General features: G+C 44.3%; 1 protein-coding gene across 4 annotated transcripts in view; it reads right to left on the bottom strand.

The window, feature by feature from the left end:
• Positions 1-26,391, bottom strand: part of sff (sugar-free frosting) — a 192,045-nt gene extending 165,654 nt beyond the window's left edge. For 2 of the 4 annotated variants that reach the window (XM_045769330.2, XM_045769329.2), the window contains exon 1: positions 21,885-22,111. In XM_045769330.2, coding sequence (XP_045625286.1) covers positions 21,885-21,972 — 88 coding nt within the window. In that variant the 5' untranslated portion in view covers positions 21,973-22,111. Of the gene's footprint in view, positions 1-21,884; positions 22,114-25,038; positions 25,119-26,271 lie in introns of those variants that run through there. The other 2 variants (XM_069310831.1, XM_069310830.1) reach the window with 2 other exon arrangements.
• Positions 26,392-26,888: the final 497 nt, after the last annotated feature.

Here is a 26,888-nt window from a genome sequence, read left to right as displayed (position 1 = left end):
GAGAGGGGCTGCGGGAAAGAGAGAGAGAGGGGGCGGGAAAGAGAGAGAGAGGGGGCGGGAAAGAGAGAGGGGGGCAGGAAAAGAGAAGGGCAGGAAAGAGAGGGGGCGAGAAAGAAGGGAGGGAGGGAGATAGAAGGGAGCAAACGGATGATCACACACTAACTACGTACAAAACACACGGCAGACTTTGATCATGTTTGTCAGGACATCTCAGTCTTGCCAAACTCCAAACAAGAGATCTCCTCTGACTTTGTAGGTAAATTCATAACCTAGAGACGAAGTCTCTGGTAAAATATTTCACCGTGATGGCTCTTCATGGAAGTCGCCAGCGTCGTGGCAGCTTTCTTTCTCTTTACATCCTCCTTCAGAGCTTCATATTCGCCAGTGTTTGCGGTGGGTGTTGATGAAGGTTGCCCCCTGCCAGGTGAGGCCCAGGAGCTGCCCACACTCCATGAAGGATAAGACGCGGTGTTACTCGCTCCGTGTCGACTGGAGCACTGTGGCTGGAGGTGGCAGTTCCGTCTTGGTCGTATTAATAGTAGAATTAAGTGTAAGTTGGCTGTTGATATTTCAATGAGTGTGTGACATCTTCTTCCTGAGAGGTTTATCTTGAGATGATTTCGGGGCTTAGTGTCCCCGCGGCCCGGTCCTCGACCAGGCCTCCACCCTCAGGAAGCACAATCATCTAGCATATCGGCTATGTCAAATCTTCTATTGGTATTTTATCTGCCGAAAATTTTAGACATTGCTGGTCATGATACTTCAGGTACTGGTCTAACTGAGTCTAGAAATGATGTGATTCTTGATGGAGCCTGGTTGTTTGTGCACTGTCACTTGCCTTCAAATAGCTGTTGTCGTCTTGGACATATGCTGACACTGATGGGGCTGACAGTCCTCAAGTGGGCAAGTAAAGGCATAGACCACACTCCTTTCTTAAGGCTTTCCATTTTGGTGCCGCCTAGGACCTCCTAATGCCTAGGCCCTTCTCACCTACCTTAAGGCTACCTTGTGTAGCTTCCGGGGCTCAACGGTCCCGCGGCCCGGTCTCCTAAAAGGCCTCCCGATTGGGCGTCTGGTCAACCAGGACGTTGTACTCGGCTGCTAGCAGCCTGACGTATGAATCACAACCTGGTTGATTAGGTATTCTTTGGAGGCGTTTGTCGAGTTCTCTCGAACACTGTGAGGGAGTCGGCCAGTTATGTTCAACACTCTCCCACGTGTAGTGGGAGAGTGTTGAACAGTCTCGGGCCCTTGATGTTGATAGAGTTCTCTCTCAGAGTACCTATTGTACTTCTGCTTTTCAACGGGGGTATTGTGCACATCCTGCCATGCTTTCTGATCTCACGGCCAGAACCTCCTTATACATAGATCCTTCTCACCGCCAGATCTCTTGCTAAATCGTTGGTTTACGTAACCAAACCGTAAAACAAATACGATTCAAACTAGGAAACATTGAGAAAATGAAACCTGGGCAGGTAACTACTCTCCCGGGAGCCACTGATGTTAACTTTCCGGCCCGAGGTACGAGCCAACCAACAAGTGGGGATTATCTCGTTAACTGCCATTAATGGTTATCACCGTCCAGATACCGAGTCCAGATTCAACTCAATAATTGTCTTTAGTGTTATCTGAAAATATACATGTAACACTTAGGCAATGAAGGAATGAATGACCCAATCCACACATGAGAGTTCAGAATTTCAGAAAGTTGAGAGGCGTCAGAGCCTTACAAATGGTGGCAACGGATTGTCACAGCCCCAAGTTAGAGGGAGGTGGTGGAGCAGTACTCTACATGATGCACAGTGTACAAACACTGGTGGTGGAGCAGTACTCTACATGATGCACAGTGTACAAACACTAACCTGCCCCACCACACTGACAGTAACTGTACCTACAGTGTAACAGAATAAGGATTGCTAGACCCAAACAGTCAACGTTATATGGAACTGCTATTCCAAAGGACATAACAAAAACTGCAACAGCCTAATGGTGAACCTAACCTGTTTTAGGCCTAAATATATAATGCCAGGCTTAATACAGTCTTATGTTTACGAAATGTTAGGCTCAGTTGATGACTACGTACTTGGGCCCTTTATGGAATCAATGGTACAACAGTCCAAGTCTTGTACCCATCACCCACAGTACCAACAGCTATATTATATGTATGGGTTCGAGTCACTTCTGGGGTGTGAGTTTTCAGTTGCATTACATATTATATAAAGCCATTACATATTATATTACATTACATATTATATTACATATATATATATAAAGCCATATATTGTCATATGGTTCATTTCCCCCCCACCTTCCACACACACACACACACACACACACAGGAAGCAGCCCGTAAAAGCTGGCTAACTCCCAGGCACCTATTTTCTGCTAAATAACAGAGGCATCAGGGTGAAAAAAAACTTTTACCCATTTGTTTCTGCCTAGTCCAGGAATCGAACCCGGGACACAGAATTATGAGTCCTGCGCGCTGTCCACTCAGCTACCAGACCGTGTGTGTGTGTGTGTGTGTGTGTGTGTGTGTAAAAGAGCAAGAGAGAGAGAGAGCGGTGTAGAGGAGTGCCAGAGGCGGCCAGAGCCAAGCCAGAACTCTGGGAAACTTCTCCACTGTAAAATCCAGGGAGTTTATTTACCGTGGCGGAGGTCAGACGCAACACTCCCCCACCACCAGCCCCAATATTCATAGCTTCTCAACATTTTCACATCTTCAGTGTTAGTTGAGGCGCGTTAATTTGCCAGTCATATTGACTCGCAAACTCGAGCGTCATTTTATGAACGAGAAGAGCTTATCTTCAGTTTTTTTTTTAAATAAGTTAAATATGCTACAAAATATAATTTCTGTTATCGGGGACAGAAAGCCTACGTATATATAAATATACTTAAAGCTAGTATCGAGGTTCCCCCACAAGGTGGAACTACTGACCTTCCCGAGGTTATCTTGTTGAGGTTATCTTGAGATGATTTCGGGGCTTTTTAGTGTCCCCGCGGCCCGGTCTTCGACCAGGCCTCCACCCCCAGGAAGCAGCCCGTGACAGCTGACTAACACCCAGGTACCTATTTTGCTGCTAGGTAACAGGGGCATAGGGTGAAAGAAACTCTGCCCATTGTTTCTCGCCGGCGCCTGGGATCGAACCCAGGACCACAGGATCACAAGTCCAGTGTGCTGTCCGCTCGGCCGACCGGCTCCCCGGTCGTTTAAATGACATTAAAACACCACTTTTGATGGTGTTGAGCCCCATGGGGAAGACACGCACTCCCTGACGGTCACAATGTACAGAGTGGCTGAGTGCACCTTTGTCCTCAGAGTGCAGGACAAAGGTGCGGCGTCAGAGTGCCACCTCACTGACTGTTGCAGTGCCAATCTCGGCGTTCACTTGCAACTATATTGGCAAAAAATATTATTCATGCAATTTTAACGAACACACAGACAGTTGCATATATATGAATATATGTAGTCCCATATTTTCATAGGTGCGCGTGTAGCAAAGTCAGTTGTACTCGCCTAGACGTGCTAACAGGGTCGAGTATCTCCCTTAAGCCCCGCATTTTAACCACTAGCAGAGTAATGCAATGGCAATTCTCAACTTTTCCTTTAACACCTTTATGTAAAACTGTATTGAGAACCCTGATAAATACAGCATATACTCTATATTTAGCCTAAGAATCATAAATATAAGAATTCATTATTATCTGTGTATCACTTAATATTTTTTCATCTATGTCCTCTCTTTCTGTTGTTCCTTACTTAGAACACCGCTTCTTTGTTTAAGTCAATTACACCAGAATCTTGTATGGCACTGCCACCTTCCTCCAGTAAGGTGAGGTCCCTAGTCTTCCCTCTAACTCATCCAGTCATCTCCCATTTGGTACCAAAGTCCGATCTTTCATTTTCTACTCCCAGCTTTATTACTGAGCTACTCCGTGTGTGTGTGTGTACTTACCTAATTGTACTTACCTAATTGTGCTTGCGGGGGTTGAGCTCTGGCTCTTTGGTCCCGCCTCTCAACCGTCAATCAACTGGTGTACAGATTCCTGAGCCTATTGGGCTCTATCATATCTACATTTGAAACTGTGAATGGAGTCAGCCTCCACCACATCACTTCCTAATGCATTCCATTTGCTAACTACTCTGACACTGAAAAAGTTCTTTCTAACGTCTCTGTGGCTCATTTGGGTACTCAGCTTCCACCTGTGTCCCCTTGTTCGCGTCCCACCAGTGTTGAAAAGTTCGTCCTTGTTTACCCGGTCGATTCCCCTGAGGATTTTGTAGGTTGTGATCATGTCCCCCCTTACTCTTCTGTCTTCCAGTGTCGTGAGGTGCATTTCCCGCAGCCTTTCCTCATAACTCATGCCTCTTAGTTCTGGGACTAGTCTAGTAGCATACCTTTGGACTTTTTCCAGCTTCGTCTTGTGCTTGACAAGGTACGGGCTCCATGCTGGGGCCGCATACTCCAGGATTGGTCTTACATATGTGGTGTACAAGATTCTGAATGATTCCTTACACAGGTTCCTGAACGCCGTTCTGATGTTAGCCAGCCTCGCATATGCCGCAGACGTTATTCTCTTTATGTGGGCTTCAGGAGACAGGTTTGGTGTAATATCAACTCCTAGATCTTTCTCTCTGTCTGTTTCATTAAGTACTTCATCTCCTATTCTGTATCCTGTGCCTGGCCTCCTGTTTCCACTGCCTAGTTTCATTACTTTGCATTTACTCGGGTTGAACTTCAACAGCCATTTGTTGGACCATTCACTCAGTCTATCCAGGTCATCTTGTAGCCTCCTACTATCATCCTCTGTTTCAATCCTCCTCATAATTTTTGCATCGTCGGCAAACATTGAGAGGAACGAATCTATACCCTCTGGGAGATCATTTACATATACCAGAAACAGTATAGGTCCAAGGACTGACCCCTGCGGGACTCCACTTGTGACGTCTCGCCAATCTGAGACCTCACCCCTCACACAGACTCGTTGTCTCCTGTTGCGTAGGTATTCCTCTATCCACCGGAGTACCTTCCCTCTCACTCCAGCCTGCATCTCCAACTTTCGCACTAGCCTCTTGTGTGGCACTGTATCAAAGGCTTTCTGACAATCCAAAAATATGCAGTCTGCCCACCCTTCTCTTTCTTGCCTTATTTTTGTTGCCTGGTCGTAGAATTCAAGTAACCCTGTGAGGCAGGACCTGCCATCCCTGAACCCATGTTGATGCTGTGTTACAAAGTTCCTTCGCTCCAGATGCTCCACTAGTTTTTTTCGCACAATCTTCTCCATCAGCTTGCATGGTATGCAGGTTAGGGACACTGGCCTGTAGTTCAGTGCCTCCTGTCTATCCCCTTTCTTGTATATCGGGACTACGTTAGCTGCTTTCCAAGTATCTGGCAGTTCCCCTGTTGCCAGTGATTTGTTATACACTATGGAGAGTGGTAGGCTCAGTTCTCTTGCTCCTTCCTTTAGAACCCAAGGGGAGATTCCATCTGGGCCTATAGCCTTCGTCACGTCCAACTCTAGTAAACACTTCCTTACTTCCCCACTGGTAATCTCAAACTCTTCCAGTGGTTCCTGGTTAGCTATTCCCTCACTTACCTCTGGAATTTCTCCTTGTTCTAAGGTGAAGACCTCCTGGAATTTCTTATTCAATTCCTCACACACTTCCTTGTCATTTGTAGTGAATCCTTCCGCCCCTATCCTTAATCTCATAACCTGTTCCTTTACTGTTGTTTTTCTCCTAATGTGGCTATGCAACAATTTAGGCTGAGTCTTTGCCTTGCTTGCGATGTCATTTTCGTATTGTCTTTCTGCCTCTCTTCTCATCCTGACATATTCATTCCTGGCATTCTGGTATCTTTCTCTGCTCTCCAGTGTCCTGTTATTCCTATAGTTTCTCCATGCCCTTTTACTTTGCTGCTTAGCTAGCCTACATCTTTGATTAAACCATGGGTTTCTCATCTTCATTTCTCTGTTTTCCTTTTGGACTGGGACAAACTTGTTTGCTGCGTCCTTGCACTTCTGCGTGATGTAATCCATCATATCTTGGGCCGTCTTTCCCCTGAGCTCTGTTTCCCATGCTATATCTGTTAGGAATTTTCTTATCCCCTCATAGTTTCCCTTTCGGTATGCTAACCTTTTGGTTTCGGTATCCCTCCTCGAGTTCAATAACCCTTCTTCAATCAAGTACTCAAACACCAGTACACTGTGGTCGCTCATTCCTACTGGGTCCTCAAAACCGATTTCTCTTATGTCGGAGTCGTTCAGAGTGAAGACTAGGTCGAGTCTCGCTGGTTCGTCATTGCCTCTCATCCTTGTGGGTTCTCCGACATGCTGCGTTAAAAAGTTGCTTGTCACCACCTCCAATAGTTTGGCTCTCCACGCTGTGTGTGTGTGTGTGTGTGTGTGTGTGTGTGTGTGTGTGTGTGTGTGTACTCACCTAGTTGTACTCACCTAGTTGTGTTTGCGGGGGTTGAGCTCTGGCTCTTTGGTCCCGCCTCTCAACCGTCAATCAACAGGTGTACAGATTCCTGAGCCTATCGGGCTCTGTCATATCTACACTTGAAACTGTGTATGGAGTCAGCCTCCACCACATCACTGCCTAATGCATTCCATTTGTCAACCACTCTGACACTAAAAAAGTTCTTTCTAATATCTCTGTGGCTCATTTGGGCACTCAGTTTCCAATTGTCCGCTCCCACACACCCAGTTGTGTGGGTGTGTGTGCGTGCGTGTGTGTACCACACCTGGATTACCTTCCTACAACCCTGCTGGAGCCAATCAGTACCACAACATTCAGCTGACAAAGGCTCGGGTACAGCGTCTTAAGGGTCAGGTGCTGTGCGAAGCTCGTGGGCAGCTTGTGTGCCTCCATCTCACACCTGCCTCACCAACACCATGTAAACAAAAACACAGCCTCACGTTACAACACACAAACACAGCCTCACGTTACAACACACAAACACAGCCTCACGTTACAACACACAAACACAGCCTCACGTTACAACACACAAACACAGCCTCACGTTACAACACACAAACACAGCCTCACGTTACAACACACAAACACAGCCTCACGTTACAACACACAAACACACCCTAGTCAGCAGAGTAATCAGCGCTCGGCATTCGAGCACAGCCGGAAATTTTCACGGAAGGCGGTGGCTCCGCCACCGCTGAGGGCGAGTTGGCCCCACACTCAGTGTGGTGGTGGACCGCTTGTAAGGCACGAGCCAGCGAGAGGTGTACTTACCTAGTTATACTTGCCTAGTTGTGCTTGCAAGGGTTGAGCTCTGACTCTTTGGTCCCACTTCTCAACTGTCAATCAACTGGCGTACAGGTTCCTGAGCCTACTGGGCTCTATCATATCTACACTTGAAGCTGTGTATGGAGTCAGCCTCCACCACATCACTTCCTAATGCACTCCATTTGTCTACTACTCCACACGGCCACAAGAGCAGGAATAAAGCACTCCCCATGGCTGCCGTTCTTCACACTGGGACGCCATCTTCCCGTCACACGAGTTACGCAACTTCTCCTTCCCCCAGACCTTTTACTACTACTCCATTGGTAGATTAATTTACAAAAGTATTTCAAGACTTTACGTAAGCATGTATTTTCCAGCCATTACTTATAATAAACAAGTGAAAAACTTCTGTTTGAATTAAGTAAAACAATGGCCGAAATTTGATTTTTTATGTATATTTAAACTTATTGGAAAAGTTTTGACCGTAAAGCAAAATGTGAGACGTCAACAAACCTACTTGTTTTAGTTGGCCGGAAAAGGAAGGTTTGTAGAATAATGAATTAGTGAAAGACTCAGTTCCGGTAAAACTTTTACAGGTGGTAATAAGTATGGTGACCAAACCACACATATATAAAAGATGGAGAATCGACTTGAGAATGGTCCAGGACGGACCGAAACGTCGTCGTCCCTTCACCTTCTAGTGTGTGGTCTGGTCAAAATACTTTAGCCACGTTATTGTGACTCATCGCCGGCACATGGAGAAACGACGACGTCTGAGTCCGTCGTGGACCATTACCAAGTCGTCGCTTCACCACCTCGTGATGTGCGGTTTGGTCACCATATCTTCACCCACGTTATTGTGCTCATTGTCTGGTAATAAGTATTTGTGCAAATTCCCATTTCACAATTTCAGATAAATAAAAAATACGATATTTATAATACATAACAGACCTTCCATCATCAACTTCCCTCACCTACAACATAACGCTCAACACAACCGAACTCACAGAGCAGCTCTTCCACTTCTTGCTAAGGTCTTGTACAGGAGCCCGATGGGAAATACGTGTAAGTGTGATCTGTCAAAACGCACATTTAAGAGCCTTCCGCGGAAGAGACGCCTTACAAGATTATCGTGATGAGTCCCTGCAGAGTACTGACGCTGGTGACATCTCTTGCCAACGTTTAGCGACAGAGGCTCCAGACGATCCTTAGTGGCAACTTAACAGACGGGACATAGTGCCAGAAACGCGCCACGTGGATATAATGAGCAGTGGCGTTTAACACCTTTAAGTAACTGGCTGTTGGAATTGTTGTTCATCAAGAGGCCTCGACGACAGGAGTGTTGGGTGCTCCCCGACGTTCCAGTGTACAGTATAATGCAAAACCTTGTGCTATATACACGTTGTCTCTAGGTGGAAAAATAATTCTGCTTGCGGTAAACACTGATATTCAGATGGTTGGCGGCCCCTGGCGGCCCCGGGGAAGCGAGCGGCGGACCTCCCACCCCACAGAGAACCACCTGGAAGGCTATCGACTCTGTGACCTCAAACGTCCTGTAAACTCCCGCCAGCCGAACACTCATAGTCTAAACGCTGAATCCCAATGGCCCCTCGGAAATTATAGTTCAATCGGGTAAAAACGTGGCTTTGTATTCCAGCGACTCTGGCGGATTAAGAGCCAGACGCCCACCACGTCCGGAGAGCACACCTGGAGCCCACCACGTCCGGAGAGCACACCTGGAGCCCACCACGTCCGGAGAGCACACCTGGAGCCCACCACGTCCGGAGAGCACACCTGGAGCCCACCACGTCCGGAGAGCACACCTGGAGCCCACCACGTCCAGGAGCCCACCTCTGGGACAAGTGTGCCCAACACACTACCCGTCCGAAAACCCAACCGGATAATGGAACCAAATTAAACTATCTTGTGACTGTAGGTGATACTTGTGGCAGGCGTGGCATCAACTACATCAACTCCTGGTTGAAGCTGAATGCCAAACCGAGACCCAATGGTCAAAATTGGATCACAATGCCACGAGTTCCCCCGCCAAAGCAGGAGGCAAGGCGGCCACTGTCAGGGTTGACCCAGAAACCATGGGCTAATTTAGTGAACTAGAGCAGGGAGAGAACAGTTAGACGTAGCCTTTAAAGTTTAGATAATCTACGAGAATGGGCCACAGTTTATACTACTGCAAGAATATGGTAAGTCTGACATCCGACAATGTGTACACAGCGTGTAGGAGGGAGGAAATTATCAGGGGAAAAGCGCCAAGCCATTACGACTATATAGCACTTGGAAGGAGTCAGGATAAGGATTTGGGATGGGACGGAGGGGGAAGGAATGGTGTCCAACCACTTGGACGGTCGGGGATTGAACACCGACCTGCATGAAGCGAGACCGTTGCTCTACCGTCCAGCCCAAGTGGTTGGACACAGCATGTACGAGATAATTATGTTTAGTGTTACTCTGAGAGGAGGGAAAGTTAAATACAGTGTAGTAAGCAGGAGACGCAGCCCGCCACCAGCCTCGGGGGGACGCTGGTGCAGCAGCAGCCCGCCACAGTCCCTAACCTCGACCTAATCAATCCTTCATCCGGTCTCAGACCGCCCTCTGCAACTTCAGGAATGATACATGATGCGGCAGTTCTTGCTGTGTTGTGGTGTGTGTGTGTGTGTACCAATCTAGCTCTGCTGCCGTGGGGTGACCTTCAGCTCCTGGGTCCTGTCAAATAACAGTCGATTAAATGTCAATTATCTTCCAAACACTGTGTTCTGTCATACACATACTTGTCCGGAGAGAACCGCGTCTACACTGCTGTGTGCCTTGCTTTTGTACACCTCATGTGACTAGCAACGTGTCCTCGTCTGCTTGTCGACTCCTGATAGACTGTATCTGTATCAGTCATTCGGTTGATGACTCCATGTCTGTGGAGTCATCAACCGTACACCATACACATTACACCGTGTGTATGGTGTACATATATAAGTTTACATTTGTGTGGGTTGCGTGTAGTAGGCATCCGCGCAACAAGAGCACGACCATATAATACATACAAACTACTAAACTAAGTTTAAACTCGCCTTCATTTTGTTTTTCGGCGCCAATTATATAAATTTTCCTCCACGTTCAGACATTTTCCAAGTTGTTGAAATTAAGCGGAAATACAAGCAAGAAAAACCTGATGTGAAGTTTCGCTGAAAATCGGTCAGAAAAACTGGCTGTATATTTAAGGTTGAAGTCTGAGGTGCTGTCGTGAGGCTTCCTGGGTGACGGAGCGGGTGGAAGGGTGTCGGGCTGGGCTTGTTTCTGGTCGGTAATACCGACCTACACTTTACCTCTCTCCCTCTCTCTCTCATGAACACTTTCACCATCACATCCACAACCATATCCACTACCATATCCGTCATCACCACCACGGCCACTCTCCTTTTTTCTCCTGGGGTTAAGCTGGAGGAACGTGACAAGTCATGTCCCCCAAAAGCTCAATCCCGGAACCTTGTTGTTTCTGCAGGCGATGAGTCACAATAACGTGGCTAAACTTGACATTCTCAAGTCAATTGACTTGAGAATGGTCCAGGACGGACCGAAACGTCGTCGTCCCTTCACATTCTAGTGTGTGGTCTGGTCATCATACTTTAGCCACGTTATTGTGACTCATCGCCGACAAGGACTGCGTCTTTAAAAGCGGAAGCTGGAAACGCAAACGAGTAATGTAAGGAAATACCTTACATGTCTTACAATACCTCGAACATTGTACGGATGATCAACAGGTGCACTGAAAGAAGTCTTAGAAGACATATACATCTTTACTACCAGATTCAACACATAAGTTCGAACGTCAGGAAGTTAAGTGACAACTCATCGAGTGCAAGAAGGTCAATAGGCGAGGCATAAACAGCTAGACCTCACTTGTGGTCACTAATTGGGGTAAGTACTTCTAGGTGAGCACCACCAGGTACCACCGCACATTTCGTCGAAATCATTGTGATATGATCTGAACTGCACGGTACAGTATTTAGCTTATTCAAATAGTAATTTCAAGCGTGGCAGGAATAATTATCTTTACCGAAAATGAATGTCCAGTTTGACAAATTTCCATTTGTAGACCAGTCGACGCCAGCGGTTAATCCGATACAACAATGATCGCTTTTTTTCTGCATCATTTAAAGTTATTGAGACCCGTTCCGAGCAAGTTGATGCTGTACAGATCCCGTGGGACGTTGATGCTGTACAGATCCCGTGGGACATTGATGCTGTACAGATCCCGTGGGACATTGATGCTGTACAGATCCCGTGGGACATTGATGCTGTACAGATCCCGTGGGACGTTGATGCTGTACAGATCCCGTGGGACATTGATGCTGTACAGATCCCGTGGGACATTGATGCTGTACAGATCCCGTGGGACATTGATGCTGTACAGATCCCGTAGGACGTTGATGCTGTACAGATCCCGTGGGACATTGATGCTGTACAGATCCCGTGGGACATTGATGCTGTACAGATCCCGTGGGACATTGATGCTGTACAGATCCCGTGGGACATTGATGCTGTACAGATCCCGTGGACGTTGATGCTGTACAGATCCCGTGGGACATTGATGCTGTACAGATCCCGTGGACGTTGATGCTGTACAGATCCCGTGGGACATTGATGCTGTACAGATCCCGTGGGGCATTGATGCTGTACAGATCCCGTGGGACATTGATGCTGTACAGATCCCGTGGGACATTGATGCTGTACAAATCCCGTAGGACGTTGATGCTGTACAGATCCCGTGGGACGTTGATGCTGTACAGATCCCGTGGGACATTGATGCTGTACAGATCCCGTGGACGTTGATGCTGTACATATCCCGTGGGACATTGATGCTGTACAGATCCCGTGGACGTTGATGCTGTACAGATCCCGTGGGACATTGATGCTGTACAGATCCCGTGGACGTTGATGCTGTACAGATCCCGTGGGACGTTGATGATGTGCAGATCCCGTTGGACGTTGATGCTGCACAGATCCCGTGGGACGTTGATGATGTACAGATCCCGTGGGACGTTGATGCTGTACAGATCCCGTGGGACGTTGATGATGTACAGATCCCGTTGGACGTTGATGCTGTACAGATCCCGTGGGACATTGATGCTGTACAGATCCCGTGGGACGTTGATGCTGTACAAATCCTAGTAGACCCAGCTACAACATTACTACAACAGAGGCCATCGATCTGCAGTAGCACTCACCTACAACAGAAACCCAGCCACAACAGAAACACGTTAAGCGTAATATCTTTTATGATTATTTTTTTACCTCACAGACCTGACAATAGACCAAAGTATGAAATAAATCTTCTTATGGTTTCACGTCAGCCAAAAAGAGTCTAAACCCCACCTGGTGGATCCCAATATCACGAGAACTGTGGCGCAAAAAGTGACGAGTGTGGAGGTAACCCGCATGTGGGACCTGCCCCACACAATGACTAATCTCACACACACACACACACACACACACATGTACACAATGAATTCACTGGGGCTCTTGTTGGCCAGGTGTTCAGTGTGTGAGTGTGTGTGTGTGTGTGTGTGTGTGTGTGTGTCTGTGTGTGTGTGTGTGTGTGTGTGTGTGTGTGTGTGTGTGTGTGTGTGTGTGTGTGTGTGTGTGTGTGTGTGTGTGTGTGTGTGTGTGTGTGTGTGTGCGCGCGTCTTTATCTGTGCGTGAGTGCATGCATGCGTGTGTTTACATACCCGTGGCCATTTGTGTGCAAGCGTGCATGTTATCCCTCAAGAATAGCGATATCGTGGAGCAACAAACACGCCACACTGCCGACCCTCCTCCACCCCAGAAGCCCCACAAGGGGCGGGTGTCGCATGCAGTGTGGTGGGTGGTGACCCCTGTGGGCTGCCCTACACACCTGCTGCTCGCCCACACACCCCTCAACGCCACACATGACACCAACACTTCCCTCTCGGTTACATATTCCTTGTATCCCGCTATCTAGTGTACTGTTGTTTCAGATTTAGCTACTCAGAACGAAGTGTCCATGAAGCACGGGCTATGGTGAGCCCGTGCAAGTGTACTTTTGTATTGCTTGTTATAGCGATGTGTGTGGTGGTGGTGATATCTTTTTCTATACCTCTATTGACTTTGTTATATACGGTTCGTGATAAATGTTAAGTGTCTAGGAGACTCGAACCCTGGACCCCACGTATGAGAGGCTGAAGCTCTATCGACCGAGCTGCTACTCAATAGAGCCTCTGACTCACACACGTGGGGTCCAGGGTTCGAGTCTCCTAGAGCCAAGGTGAATGTCATGTTTATTTCCATGGAAGTTTGGATGCCAATTAACCTTTCTCAAGTTGGGTAGTAACAACTACTGCAATCATCGTCAATTATATTCTTAAGTGTAGAAATTTAGGTCAAGTTTTATTGTTAAATAAATCAAATGTACTGTCTTGTGTAACCCACACTACTACTCCTCCAGATTGTCGTAACAAGCAATCTCAACCCACCACGGAAAGGTAAGTGTTCCTAGGAGGAGGAGGAGGAAGGAGGAAGTTATTTGTGAAGATCAGATAGTGAGTATTTTCATTCCTCGTTGACTTATCTGATGGCAGGACAAACTTTTCACAAGGGCTTGGGAGACTCTCTCATATGGCTGATGAACTCGGCTGGCAAGTTTCTCTGGTTCTATGTTGGTCTATCGTCATCCCCGCTGTATTGGATAGATTGGTGCTTTGTTGGTCTATCGTCATCCCCGCTGTATAGGATAGATTGGTGCTATGTTGGTCTATCGTCATCCCCGCTGTATTGGATAGATTGGTGCTATGTTGGTCTATCGTCATCCCCGCTGTATTGGATAGATTGGTGCTATGTTGGTCTATCGTCATCCCCGCTGTATTGGATAGATTGGCGCTATGTTGGTCTATCGTCATCCCCGCTGTATTGGATAGATTGGTTCTATGTTGGTCTATCGTCATCCCCGCTGCATTGAATAAACTGAATCTTAAATAACGATCTCAAAATATGCTGAAGACATCTGTGTAGGTAATGTTGAGTACACTGCGCGGCTCATCACTAATACCTTTCCTGGACGACAAATGGTTGTACAAGTTTCATTCCACTTAGTGCCTTTGTTCAACTAGTAGCAAGTAGGAATTGGGCAAATGTTGTGGGGTTACATTTACATGGAAGTCTCGATATAAGCATAAAGAGTATATATATATATATATATATTATATATATATATATATATATATATATATATATATATATATATATATATATATATATATATATATATATATACATATATATATATATATATATATTATTAAATATGACCGAAAAAGTAAGATTAATAATTCTAACACGAATTTTCTCAATCTTTCGTACATTACGCTTCACTGTTGGAGGTAAATCAAAAATCACTTCTCCAAAATTCATTTTTATTTCTAGTCTGACGCGACACGGGCGCGTTTCGTAAAACTTATTACATTTTCAAAGACTTCACAAATACACAACTGATTAGAACTTACGTCTCTCTGATATTATATCTACATTTGAGTGAGGTGGGAAGGATGATGTGGCATTAACAGGGGATATTAATAGGGTATTAAAAGTATCAACACAAGACAGAACAGAAAACAATGGGTATTGAATAGAAGTGTTTGTAGAAAGCCTATTGGTCCATATTTCTTGATGCTTCTATATTGGAGCGGAGTCTTGAGGTGGGTAGAATATAGTTGTGCAATAATTGGCTGTTGATTGCTGGTGTTGACTGGAAGTCAACACCAGCAATCAACACACTGTTGACTGGAAGTCAACTGTACTCACACTGTTGACTGGAAGTCAACACCAGCAATCAACAGCCAATTATTGCACAACTATATTCTACCCACCTCAAGACTCCGCTCCAATATAGAAGCATCAAGAAATATGGACCAATAGGCTTTCTACAAACACTTCTATTCAATACCCATTGTTTTCTGTTCTGTCTTGTGTTGATACTTTTAATACCCTATTAATATCCCCTGTTAATGCCACATCATCCTTCCCACCTCACTCAAATGTAGATATAATATCAGAGAGACGTAAGTTCTAATCAGTTGTGTATTTGTGAAGTCTTTGAAAATGTAATAAGTTTTACGAAACGCGCCCGTGTCGCGTCAGACTAGAAATAAAAATGAATTTTGGAGAAGTGATTTTTGATTTACCTCCAACAGTGAAGCGTAATGTACGAAAGATTGAGAAAATTCGTGTTAGAATTATTAATCTTACTTTTTCGGTCATATTTAATAATATATGTCTACAGGAAAGACTGCTACCAAAATATACTAATATATATATATATATATATATATATATATGACAATGTCAGACCACGGAGGAAAATGAAACAGGAATTTCCTTAAGTACTTTCGTATATTAAATACATCTTCAGATGGAAGATGATTGATTCCTTCTGAAGATGTATTTAATATACGAAAGTACTTAAGGAAATTCCTGTTTCATTTTCCTCCGTGGTCTGACATTGTCACATTCTTAATCACGTGTTTATTATTTTCGTGATATACACACACACACACACATATATATATATATATATATATATATATATATATATATATATATATATATATATATATATATATATATATATATATATATATAAATTAAATTTTAATTTACGGATGTGCTTGTTTATCCGTAAGTAGTTTATTCCAATTTGGAAGACTGGAAGACAATGCTACACGCATCTGGTCCAATGTTGAGCTGGTTTTTCTTTCGTTTATAACCGAGTTAATGTGGAAAATCCCAGTTCACACAACAATAATATAAGGTAACAGTACCAAGACAGATTCTGTACTTGAGAGTGGAAATTCCACTTTAACCTTAATCTAATATGATGACAAATATAATTGATCAAAATCATTCTTCAGTGTAAATGAACGACTAAGATGCAACACTGCACCACCAATCGTCTGGCATCAAGCGTACCATCATCTTGTAAATTGCAATGATGAATAATGAGTACGACTAAGATTGTCGCTCTCACTTCCTAATTTTGGAGGGATTTCTTGTCTGTCGCGATCCATTATATTTATTTTGCGAAGCACTAATGGGTCGGGACCCACAGCGTCTGGGGCCAGATTCACGAAAGCACTTACGCAAGCACTTACGAACGTGTACATCTTTCCTCAATCTTTGACGGCTTTGGTTACATTTATTAAACAGTTTACAAGCATGAAAACTTCCCATTCAACTGTTGTTATGGTTATAAACAGCCTCCTGGTGCTTCGGAGCTCATTAACTGTTTAATAATTGGAAACAAAGCCGCCAAAAATTGAGAAAAGATGTACAGGTTCGTAAGTGCTTTCGTAAATCTGGCCCCTGGCCTCCAACATTAGAGACATAAACCGGTACACAGACATTTTCTTGAATAGATATATTCGACTTGAGGAAAAGATTACATTGGATTATGACCCAAGCTTGTGTCTGTACCCTCACCTTCTCTCCCTTTTCCTTCCTATCACCTTCCTCTTCCATTCCGTTTCTTTCCAATCTCTCATCTCACATCATCTCTCTTCTTGTTTACCTCACCAGTTACTCCCAGGTAGAGTAGCACCCGCTTAAAGTTGTAGCGACGTAGTTACTCCCAGGTAGAGTGGCACCTGCTTAAAGTTGTACTCACACCGTCACTCGGGCCTCAAGTTAGCCCAGGCAGACAGACACGGCCAGGACAGTAGACACTCACCGCCTCGCACTCAAACTTATACCTAAATTAGGTTCCAAATATAATCAATTTACATTTGTAAAGACCGAGTCGCTGCTGCCGTGCCCTGCGGTGCCACTAACACGTCACTGCTGCCACTAACACGTCACTGCTGCCACTAACACGTCACTGCTGCCACTTCTGCTTCCTTCCACACTACGGGGCAACAAAACAGTGCCAATGAAATGGGGGTTGGCTTTTACGGAGACTGCGCCCTTGTGCCCGAAATTACAGAGGAATCACACAGAAACGTTGCTGGTTTTGAATGGAAAGGTTTTGATAATTCGTGAGAAGGATGCTTCTTTTAAGAAGGTGCAAGTATCCTTCATGGGGATGCATGATTCTATTGTGTGAGTAAGAAGGATGTTCCTAGCGCAGGAAGGTGTTGAAAACAAGACCAATTTTTCATACTTTCCACTTTCCTACAGCCAGCTATATAACAGGCGTCGTGTGCACAAAATTAGCAATTCGGTGAGTTTTCCCACGCCCTCTGTGCCACACCTTAGTGGGGCTCCATCTCACCGAGCCACATCCCCAACTCCCTCATCACCAGCATCCCACATCATCTCACCGGGCGACAGTCGCCATGGCCACGTCACGAACCACCTGACATTACAAAGGAGGCGGTTTCAACATAGCCATCCAGTCACTAACAGTAATACCACTGTACTAGGCTGCACTCCGCACAGAAAATGGGATTCGTAACTTGCATAGAAACACACCCTGACATACTTATTTTTAAAGTTTCTACCACAGACGAGGTCACAAATTTTACAATGGTTCCCAGCATAAATATATTTGCTTCTGCTCTCCATGGACAGGGTTAGAGATCTGTTAGGCATCATGTAGTGTAGTGAGTTATTGAATATTCAACCACGGGTGATTGTTGTGCTGTAATGTAAACCATGGATAAACACCATAGAAAAATGCATGAACGAGCCTCCCCGAGCTCATCCCACAACGCTCCCACACCCCCAGCCACTGTGGCTCGCTCAACACAACTTATAACACTCAACGGAGCGACTGACGAGCACAAAGGAATACAAAAGAAACTCCAGGTCGAGTTGCAAGGTTGATGCAAAATAGAATGCAACAAAATATGGGATGATCTAATTAGCCACATCCAACCGGACCACAGAAACCTAGGAAAGTTCTGGGGAGAAGTAAAGCCCTGACGGGAACCTCAACCGAGGAAACACCTCACAAACGCCTCAGGAAATAAACTTTACGAAGACAGAACTTGAACGAGAAATTTATGAAGTATTGGGGGAAAATATTTAGAATAAACCCTGAGGAAAATGTAAACTTTTGTCCCGACACAAAGAGAGAAATTACAAATATAGTCGATAACAGAGCTGCAACATGACTTCCAGTGCAAACATCAGACCTAAACAATATTGGCACCGAGTACCACCTTTATGAACCACAGAACCATCGAAGAGGTCTAAAAAACAATTAGAGGTTTCACGAACAAGGAACCTGGCCATAGCAAAATATACTTAACGGCATTAACTAACCTCCCAATTACTGCAATCCATCAATAAACAACAATATTAAATGCAGCTCTTGCATCTAGAATATCAGAATATCACTAATGCCACTATCAGTATAAATCCTAAGCCGAGACCTTCTTGAGGTTATCTTGAGATGATTTCGGGGCTTTTTTTAGTGTTCCCGCGGCCCGGTCCTCGACCAGGCCGCCACCCCCAGGAAGCAGCCCGTGACAGCTGACTAACACCCAGGTACCTATTTTACTGCCAGATAACTGGGGCATAGGGTGAAAGAAACTCTGCCCATTGTTTCTCGCCGGCGCCTGGGATCGAACCCAGGACCACAGGATCACAAGTCCCGCGTGCTGTCCGCACGGCCGACCGAACTCCCCCCCCCCCTCCTTTATAACTCTGAAAATTGGTGTGTAAATGAAATTACAGACCAATTTTCCTTTTCGAAGTACCTGGCAAAATATTCGAAAAAATAATTAACCAAAGACTTGTGAAGTACATCGAAGAGGAACAAAAGTATAATACCAGACAACACGGGTTTGGGAACCAACAAGGGTCCCATGCAGCTGTAGCCCGGATCTGTGAAAATATTGTCGGTGACATGACGAAAAAAAGAGTAATGTAATATATTGATCAGAGAAGTATCAAAAGGTTTTGAGAAATTCTCCCACAAAGGCCTAAAATACAAGATTAGAGCTTCCCCAGATTAGAAGCTCTAGACAAAACTAGAGCTTCCCCAGTTTCACTGCAGCTTCATATACAACAGAACTAAGCTGAGCAAATGTGTTTCTGTGTGTAACTAAGCTGAGTATTGGCTGCTTGAGTGACAAAATCCAATTGAAAAGTGGTGTGTGCCACAAGGAAGCTGCCTATCACCCATGTTTTACAAGATACTCATACAGCTGACCTGCCCCTCCCCAGCATGGAGAATACATCACATACACTGACGCTGTAACTCGTAGTCACCAGGACAACTCGTAATTTATTAGCCAGGATAAAGTCGTTACTGGCCGGCAAAAACCAAGGCTGCACTTGAATTCATAAACAACTTTGAAAACCAACAAACAAACGTTATAACTTGAAAAAAGAAACCCACAACCCAATATGTTGTTGTTGAAGATTCGCTACTTGGAACAAAAAATTCCAAGTAGCACGGGATATGGTGAGCCCGTATACCCCAATATACTTAACAACCGCCCTATACAAAATACGGATGTAGATAGAATACTTTGACTGAAGATTAATAAAATAGGAATTAAAATTAACGTAAAAGAGTAAATAAAGAAAAACAGCCTTAGGAAAACTGAGGAGGTTATGCAATCTTAGCACGAACATAAAGCTACATTTATACAAGGCTCAAGTTGGGTTGCATCTCTAACATCCTCCAGTACACCCCTCTACACACCTTAAACATTCAGAAAGTACAAGCAGTGCAAAATAAGGCGACAGAAGAGCTGCAGAACACCACCACATGACGAGACGATCCAGGAGCCCCATGAACATACAACCACTGGACATCACACTACAGCAGTAAGCCAGCAAGGAGTGGAACACAATGGAAATGGTAGAATCTACCATGGAAATCATGGGAATCTACCATGGGAATAGTAGAAGACCCAGTGTTAGCCGAGACACCCCACCCCCATAGCTAATGGTCCAAAAGTCTGGATAAACTCCATGGAAACCAATCCCCCATAATACAGAATTCCAGGACGACATACAGACCACCCTCTCTCCCCCCCCCCTAAAACAAAACAAAAAACTTAAACAGCACATCAAAACATAAACACAAGCATCTCAAGTGTGTATATGTGAATGTTATTCGTGTACAGACATATATGTTTTAAACACATATAACCCTTACACACAATCGCAGTTCCCTAACGAGAGAGCGCAAGCTCAGCTAAATAAAATAAAAAATATATAAAACAAAATCGTATCAGCAAGGCGGACATCCCGCCAGTTATCATAACTCTCACTGTATTTCCCATTTCAAAACTTGTCATTTTTCTGTACCTCCACAGCTGCTGTCCTCGCCTGCCCAACCCCACAAAAGGTATTTACCGAGACATACACGTGCGGTATTATTGGAGGGGCTTGATCTACAAGGCCTTGTACAAGTTGATATCCTGGTTGGTGGGTAGTAACTGTAGTGTGATAATAGCATAGTTGGTAACTGTTTACTGTAGTTACCGTAGTTGGTGAGTAGCAACTGTAAACAGTGATGATCACGTGGTTGGTCAAGTGTGACCAGAGCATAGTTGGTGGGTAGTAATTGTATGCAGTGATCATTAGGTAATTAGTAGGTAGTAAGTGTAAACAGCGTGATAAGTTGCTTGTCTGGTCGTAACTGTAAACAGTTGTAAACAGTGTAGCCATAATGAGCTTGGTAGGCAGTAAGTGTAAACAATGTGGCCATAATGCGCTTGGTAGGCAGTAAGTGTAAACAATGTGGCCATAATGAGCTTGGTAGACAGTAAGTGTAAACAGTGTGGCCATAATGAGCATGGTAGACAGTAAGTGTAAACAGTGTGGCCACAATGAGCATGGTAGGCAGTAAGTGTAAACAGTGTGGCCACAATGAGCATGGTAGGCAGTAAGTGTAAACAGTGTGGCCATAATGAGCATGGTAGGCAGTAAGTGTAAACAGTGTAGCCGTAATGAGCATGGTAGGCAGTAAGTGTAAACAGTGTGGCCATAATGAGCATGGTAGACAGTAAGTGTAAACAGTGTGGCCATAATGAGCATGGTAGGCAGTAAGTGTAAACAGTGTGGCCATAATGAGCTTGGTAGACAGTAAGTGTAAACAGTGTGGCTGCAACGTGCCTGGTAGGCAGTAAGTGTAAACGGGTCAGACGTGTTTTGACAGGTTCCGGCTCATCATTTACACAGGCAGCTGCTCCCTAATGAGTGATTTACGGTTCACTGTAGATATACGACTGTGTTTTGAATGTCACTTTAAAACCAGACAAATGATCAGGTGTTGCATAATTGATGGGCGCTTGTAGTGTTGCTCGGGTTCCAGGGAATTTATCTATATGGTAAGAAGAGGCGGTGTTCACTGCAGCAGTGAAGCCCGACCACCACACACTGTACACACACACTGTACACACACCTTAATCTCGTCACACTTTCTGTTCACTGACAGGCGATCACCTGTCACGCTCTCAATAACATACATCGCTTCGCACAATACAAAAAGGTATTTTCCACGTACTGCCGATCACCATTTATGTCGATAATAGTTGAAATAAGATTGTCGTCTTGCATTTGAGTAACAACAAAACAGTGGACTTCGTTTTCTTTGGCGCTCCCGCCCGAAAGTTGGTGTTGAGAAGTAAGGTTGGGCGGAGTGGGACGGGTCACTTACCAGTCTGTCCCTTGCCCAGGGTCTTCTCCAGTCTGTAGGGCCCGACATACTGATGGTTGTCTGGTGGGTGACTGTTCTCCTTCTGCATGGTGGAGGAGTCAGGTAAGTAATCCGAGAGCACATCAAACTGCTTAGCTAACACTAGCGAGAGCCCGCGAGCGCTCCCCCGCACACTCGACCGCCATGTTGGAACTAGGGGGTGGGCGGGCAGCCTGGCGCGGCCGCAGTGCGCACTGACAACACCGCTGCCGTGCGCGATCAATAGACCTCTCCAGGCATGGCTCTCTTCCCTCCGCCACCACACTCCTTTCCCGACCACACTCACTCCAGTCCGGGTCCTCCTGCAGCCACCACCCTCACCAGCCACCGCCCTCACTCGCCGCTCACGCCTCCTCCAGGGACACCACCCTCTGCGCCTCCCTCGCTCCTGCACCACCTGCTCCTCCACGCCGCTCGCCCCACAACCACACGTGATCGCCGCTCATAATATTACTACTCGCCACTGACCAAGCTCAATCTGTGTGATTCGTTGACATTGGCTCGTTACAAAACTTGGCGGGAGATGAGTGAAGTTCGGTGTTGAGGCGGCAGGAGCTGCCTGGTGACCAGCCCTCAGGTCTGCGCGGCACAAGACCTACGACCTGCCACCGATGACTCACACAACGCCGCCACCACAACCACACCCACCCACACTACCCTCTCTTATACCACACCCACCCACACTACCCTCTCTTATACCACACCCACCCACACTACCCTCTCTTATACCACACCCACCCACACTACCCTCTCTTATACCACACCCACCCACACTACCCTCTCTTATACCGCACCCACCCACACTACCCTCTCTTATACCACACCCACCCACACTACCCTCTCTTATACCACACCCACCCACACTACACCCTCCTGTACCCCACACACCCACACATCCTCCTGTACCACACACACCCGCCCACACCACATCCTCTCTAACACACCTTGTGTGTGAAGACAAAGTGAAGGGAATGGTTTGCTAAATTAGAGTTTAACTCGAGTAAATGCAAAGTAATGAATATAGGAGTAGGGAGCAGAAGGTCAGATACAAGGAACCAGTTTGGAGATGAAATCCTTCAAGAATCTTAGAGAGCATGACCTGGGAGTTGATATCTTGCCAGGCCTGTCCCCTGATGCTCACATCAAGAGGATATCATCAGCGGCATAAACCAGGTTCTCCAACATAAGAACTGCCTTTAGAAACTTGTGTAAGGAATCATTTAGGATCATATATACTACATATGTCAGAACAGTCCTGGAATATGCAGCTCCAGCGTGGAGTCCGTATCTCCTCAAGCACAAGACTAAATTGGAGAAGGGTCAGAGATATCCCACCAGACTATTACCCCGAGCTGAGGGGTATGAGCTACGAAGAGAAACTACAGGAGCTGACCCTCACCTCGCTGGAAGAAAGATGTTAGGGGAGACATGATCACCACATACAATATTCTCAGATGAATTAATAGGATAAACACTTTATTTAATACAGGGGACACAGGTAGAAACTAATTACCGAAATGAGCCATAGACATATTAGAATGAACTTTTTCATTGTCACGGTAGATAACAAATAGAATGCATTAGGCAGTAATGTGGTGGAGGCTGACTCCATACACAGTTTCAAATATAGATATAAGAGCCCAGTAGTCTCAGGAATCTGTACACCACTTCAGTGACAGTTGAGAGGCGGGACCAAAGAGCCGAAGCCCAACTATTTGAGTACACCTCCCTAACTACACCCTCCTATGCCACACCCACCTACATTCACTATCACCACACTGTACCTACAACACAGTCAATATGCAAGCAGGATACTGACATCTCGAATCTGGTTATTCTGATTACACAAAGATCAATGGGAAACCATTAGGTTTAATGGCGTGGCGTTTATTATTAGATAAAGTTAATGACTTCTCTCGCCAATGTAAATATGCCAATGCATTACTGGGTGGTAATCTATGGTAGGAATAGGCTTCGAGAGCAGGGAGTACCTCTGAAAGATAGAGTTGGGTGTTTCATCAGCCAGTTACCTAGCAGAACTACGTTTACTAAAAGTAAAATACCGAAATTAGGGGATTAAAAGGCAATTGAATAGTGTACAACATTAAGAAATGGTGTATAAAAGAGAATATAAAAACTAAATATAGCTCAGATAAAAATAGTATTTTTTGACAAAAGGTGACACATACGCCGTGTCAATTCATTGTATGGAGAATGGTTCTTTCTACTGAAGATACCGTGTTTTGCTTGCTACGGCTGTTATTATATATATATATATATATATATATATATATATATATATATATATATATATATATATATATACATATACATTATATATATATATATATATATATATATATATATATATATATATATATATATATATATATATATATATATTATGAGTTATAACTTCAAGATTTCGACCCAAAGTATAAACTGAGCATAAATGTAATAATCATGCGAACCTATTTACCGTGTAGGGATTCAGTAACAAAATAGCTAATATGACACTAAATCAATCATAGCAGGTGTTTCAATTAACCAAAAAAAATATGACAATTATTGCAATTAGGATCCTACCATTAGTAGAGCTGGCAATTAATGATTCACTTCAGTAGTCTAATGGTTTCCAATCAGATTTTTTTAGCTTTGCATTTACGTGTATTTGTACGATTAGCGAATTGCACTTTGTCTGTGGCTAAGAAGTATTATTATTATTATTCAGCAAGCATGACTATCCTGTATACCACTAGTGCTTCTCAGGAAGGTCGCCCTGTCACCTGAATATATTGTACTAAACCCTGCCTTGTAATTCTGCTCTTAATATCTAGTTATGGTATCTGACTTCTCTTGATAAGTTTCGGCATCTTGATTTAGCAGTAGATCAATTTGATTACAGCCCAAACCTTGTAACACGTGATATATATTGTAAAATATATAATTATAATCTGCATCAGGGAGTCACTTCTCCCACCAGTGTAATTTGATTTTAATTCACATCCTCCAATACTGTTACATTAAATTATTTTAGTAATGTCATCTAGTTCCTTATAAGAGCCATGCAGGTCAGAGAATCTATACTCTAAGAGACAAAAGGATGGACACTTACCTTTTACCTAGAAGAACCTCAGACAGCGACAACACTGATAGGATATCTCCAGCGGGTTAGTAATTCGTCAACTTGCATTCCTACAAAATCAAGAATGGACTATGTTTTTCTTCCAATCTCTAGTCATAACACAGGTGCAGCGTGGATACAACAGCATTATTATAGTTTATATAAGTCTTTGTTACTGCCAGATGGACATAAAAACACAACATTTATTCCATCCACATTCAGGACGACATTTCGCCTTGTTACTGCCCAACGAATCAAGTTAATTATCACCTTAGAGCTGGCCAGTCCCACTACTCTCCATGTTGATACCCCTCTGTAGGTTTCTTAGGTGCATGACGGGGCCATCCATATGGTTTATGGTATTGTGTACCTTATACTTCTATTCATTACAGTTTAATTCGTTTATCCAGATTCCTTGTCGGATGGAATTCAGCACCACAGTTTATTATATGTATCTTGTAAGTCCGTGGTTTGCTGTGGCCTACGACCGCAAATATTAAAAAAAAATCACAGGAGAGGGAAGGGTGTTAATTGATCCGATTCGTTCTGCTTATTTAAGGCATTTGTATTTAAGGCCTTTTTTTTTTATATCAGAGTTCCCAATTCCTAGAGTTTCAGGCATTAAACGAATCTGTGTAAGTTCAATCGAAACTATATAAAGTTTAATCAACACTAAGCTTCAGGTAGAGCGGCCTCCATCTTTAAAAAAAACAGACTTCTTACATATTATAAATTGTGTATTTTGCACCAAATCGTGCATTGTCAATCCCCTGAACTTTCATAAACTTTTACAATGTTTCAAAAAATAGAGAAGTGTGGTTACATCCTGAGGATGTGCAGATTAGCGGTGGGAATTACCGCACTTGGGAACAAAACAGCTAATTCTACTTAATTTTGTTTCAACCGCTTAGAAACTTCTACCAAGTATAATAAAGTACTCCGAAACGAACCCCAGACACAAGCAAAGTTATAAATGACATATATACATTCCCCATAACTTGGTTTAAAAGTAGAGTTATTTTATGTTTAGCTCATAATATCCAACTTTCAAGAGGATACTCATTACTTTAGGAGCACTCCCCATTTTACCGTGATGGTTGTGTACACTGGTTGTGTTTCACCCAGCCTAGCCCGGCCTCTGGACTCAACAAACAGCCTCACCCACCGTAACCAGGCCTCTGAACTCAACAAACAGCCTCACCCACGGTCGACCATACAACTCACCTGGCTTGTGATCTTTCCTTCCGCTCGCTCCAATAATATGGTTGTCAAAGTCCATTCTCGCCTCACTAGTAAAAATAGACACTCTAACATAATAAAACAATGTTTCAACAGAGGAGCAGTGAGGCACCAGTTACAGCCCCGCCTCCAGTGCCAGGCAGGTCCACTACGGGCTCACCACATCATGGTGTGCGCTACTTGTTGACTACGGAGTGATGAGGTCATTAGTGTGGCCGGTGAGAATAACTGCCCATCACCGCTCCCCCCGGTGACTTGGCAACATGCATTAATTGATTAATTTAATTATTTCGTTTTTTAGTAGTATTACTCTGTCAACAATTTACAGATCGTAAATAATGTTCTAATATTTATTAACTGCACAATGATTGATTACATAATTAATGCAATGTATTTTCCCGGGCATTACGGGACACATGGTATATCAATGCCCAAGTTATGGTAACACCTTCCTTTCGACAAGCAAAGTAATAAATATAATAATAATTACTTTTACGCCCAGACAGTTAATAAGAAACAATGGTTAAATTGGTGTAACGTATTATATCCTAACACTAAAGAACAAACGATGTATAATGTGGTAGTGTAAAGGTGTGTTATTA

Source organism: Procambarus clarkii, chromosome 68, assembly GCF_040958095.1.
Source record: "Procambarus clarkii isolate CNS0578487 chromosome 68, FALCON_Pclarkii_2.0, whole genome shotgun sequence".
In the NCBI taxonomy this organism is placed as follows: domain Eukaryota; kingdom Metazoa; phylum Arthropoda; class Malacostraca; order Decapoda; family Cambaridae; genus Procambarus; species Procambarus clarkii.
This window is presented reverse-complemented; position numbering and strand designations above follow the sequence as displayed.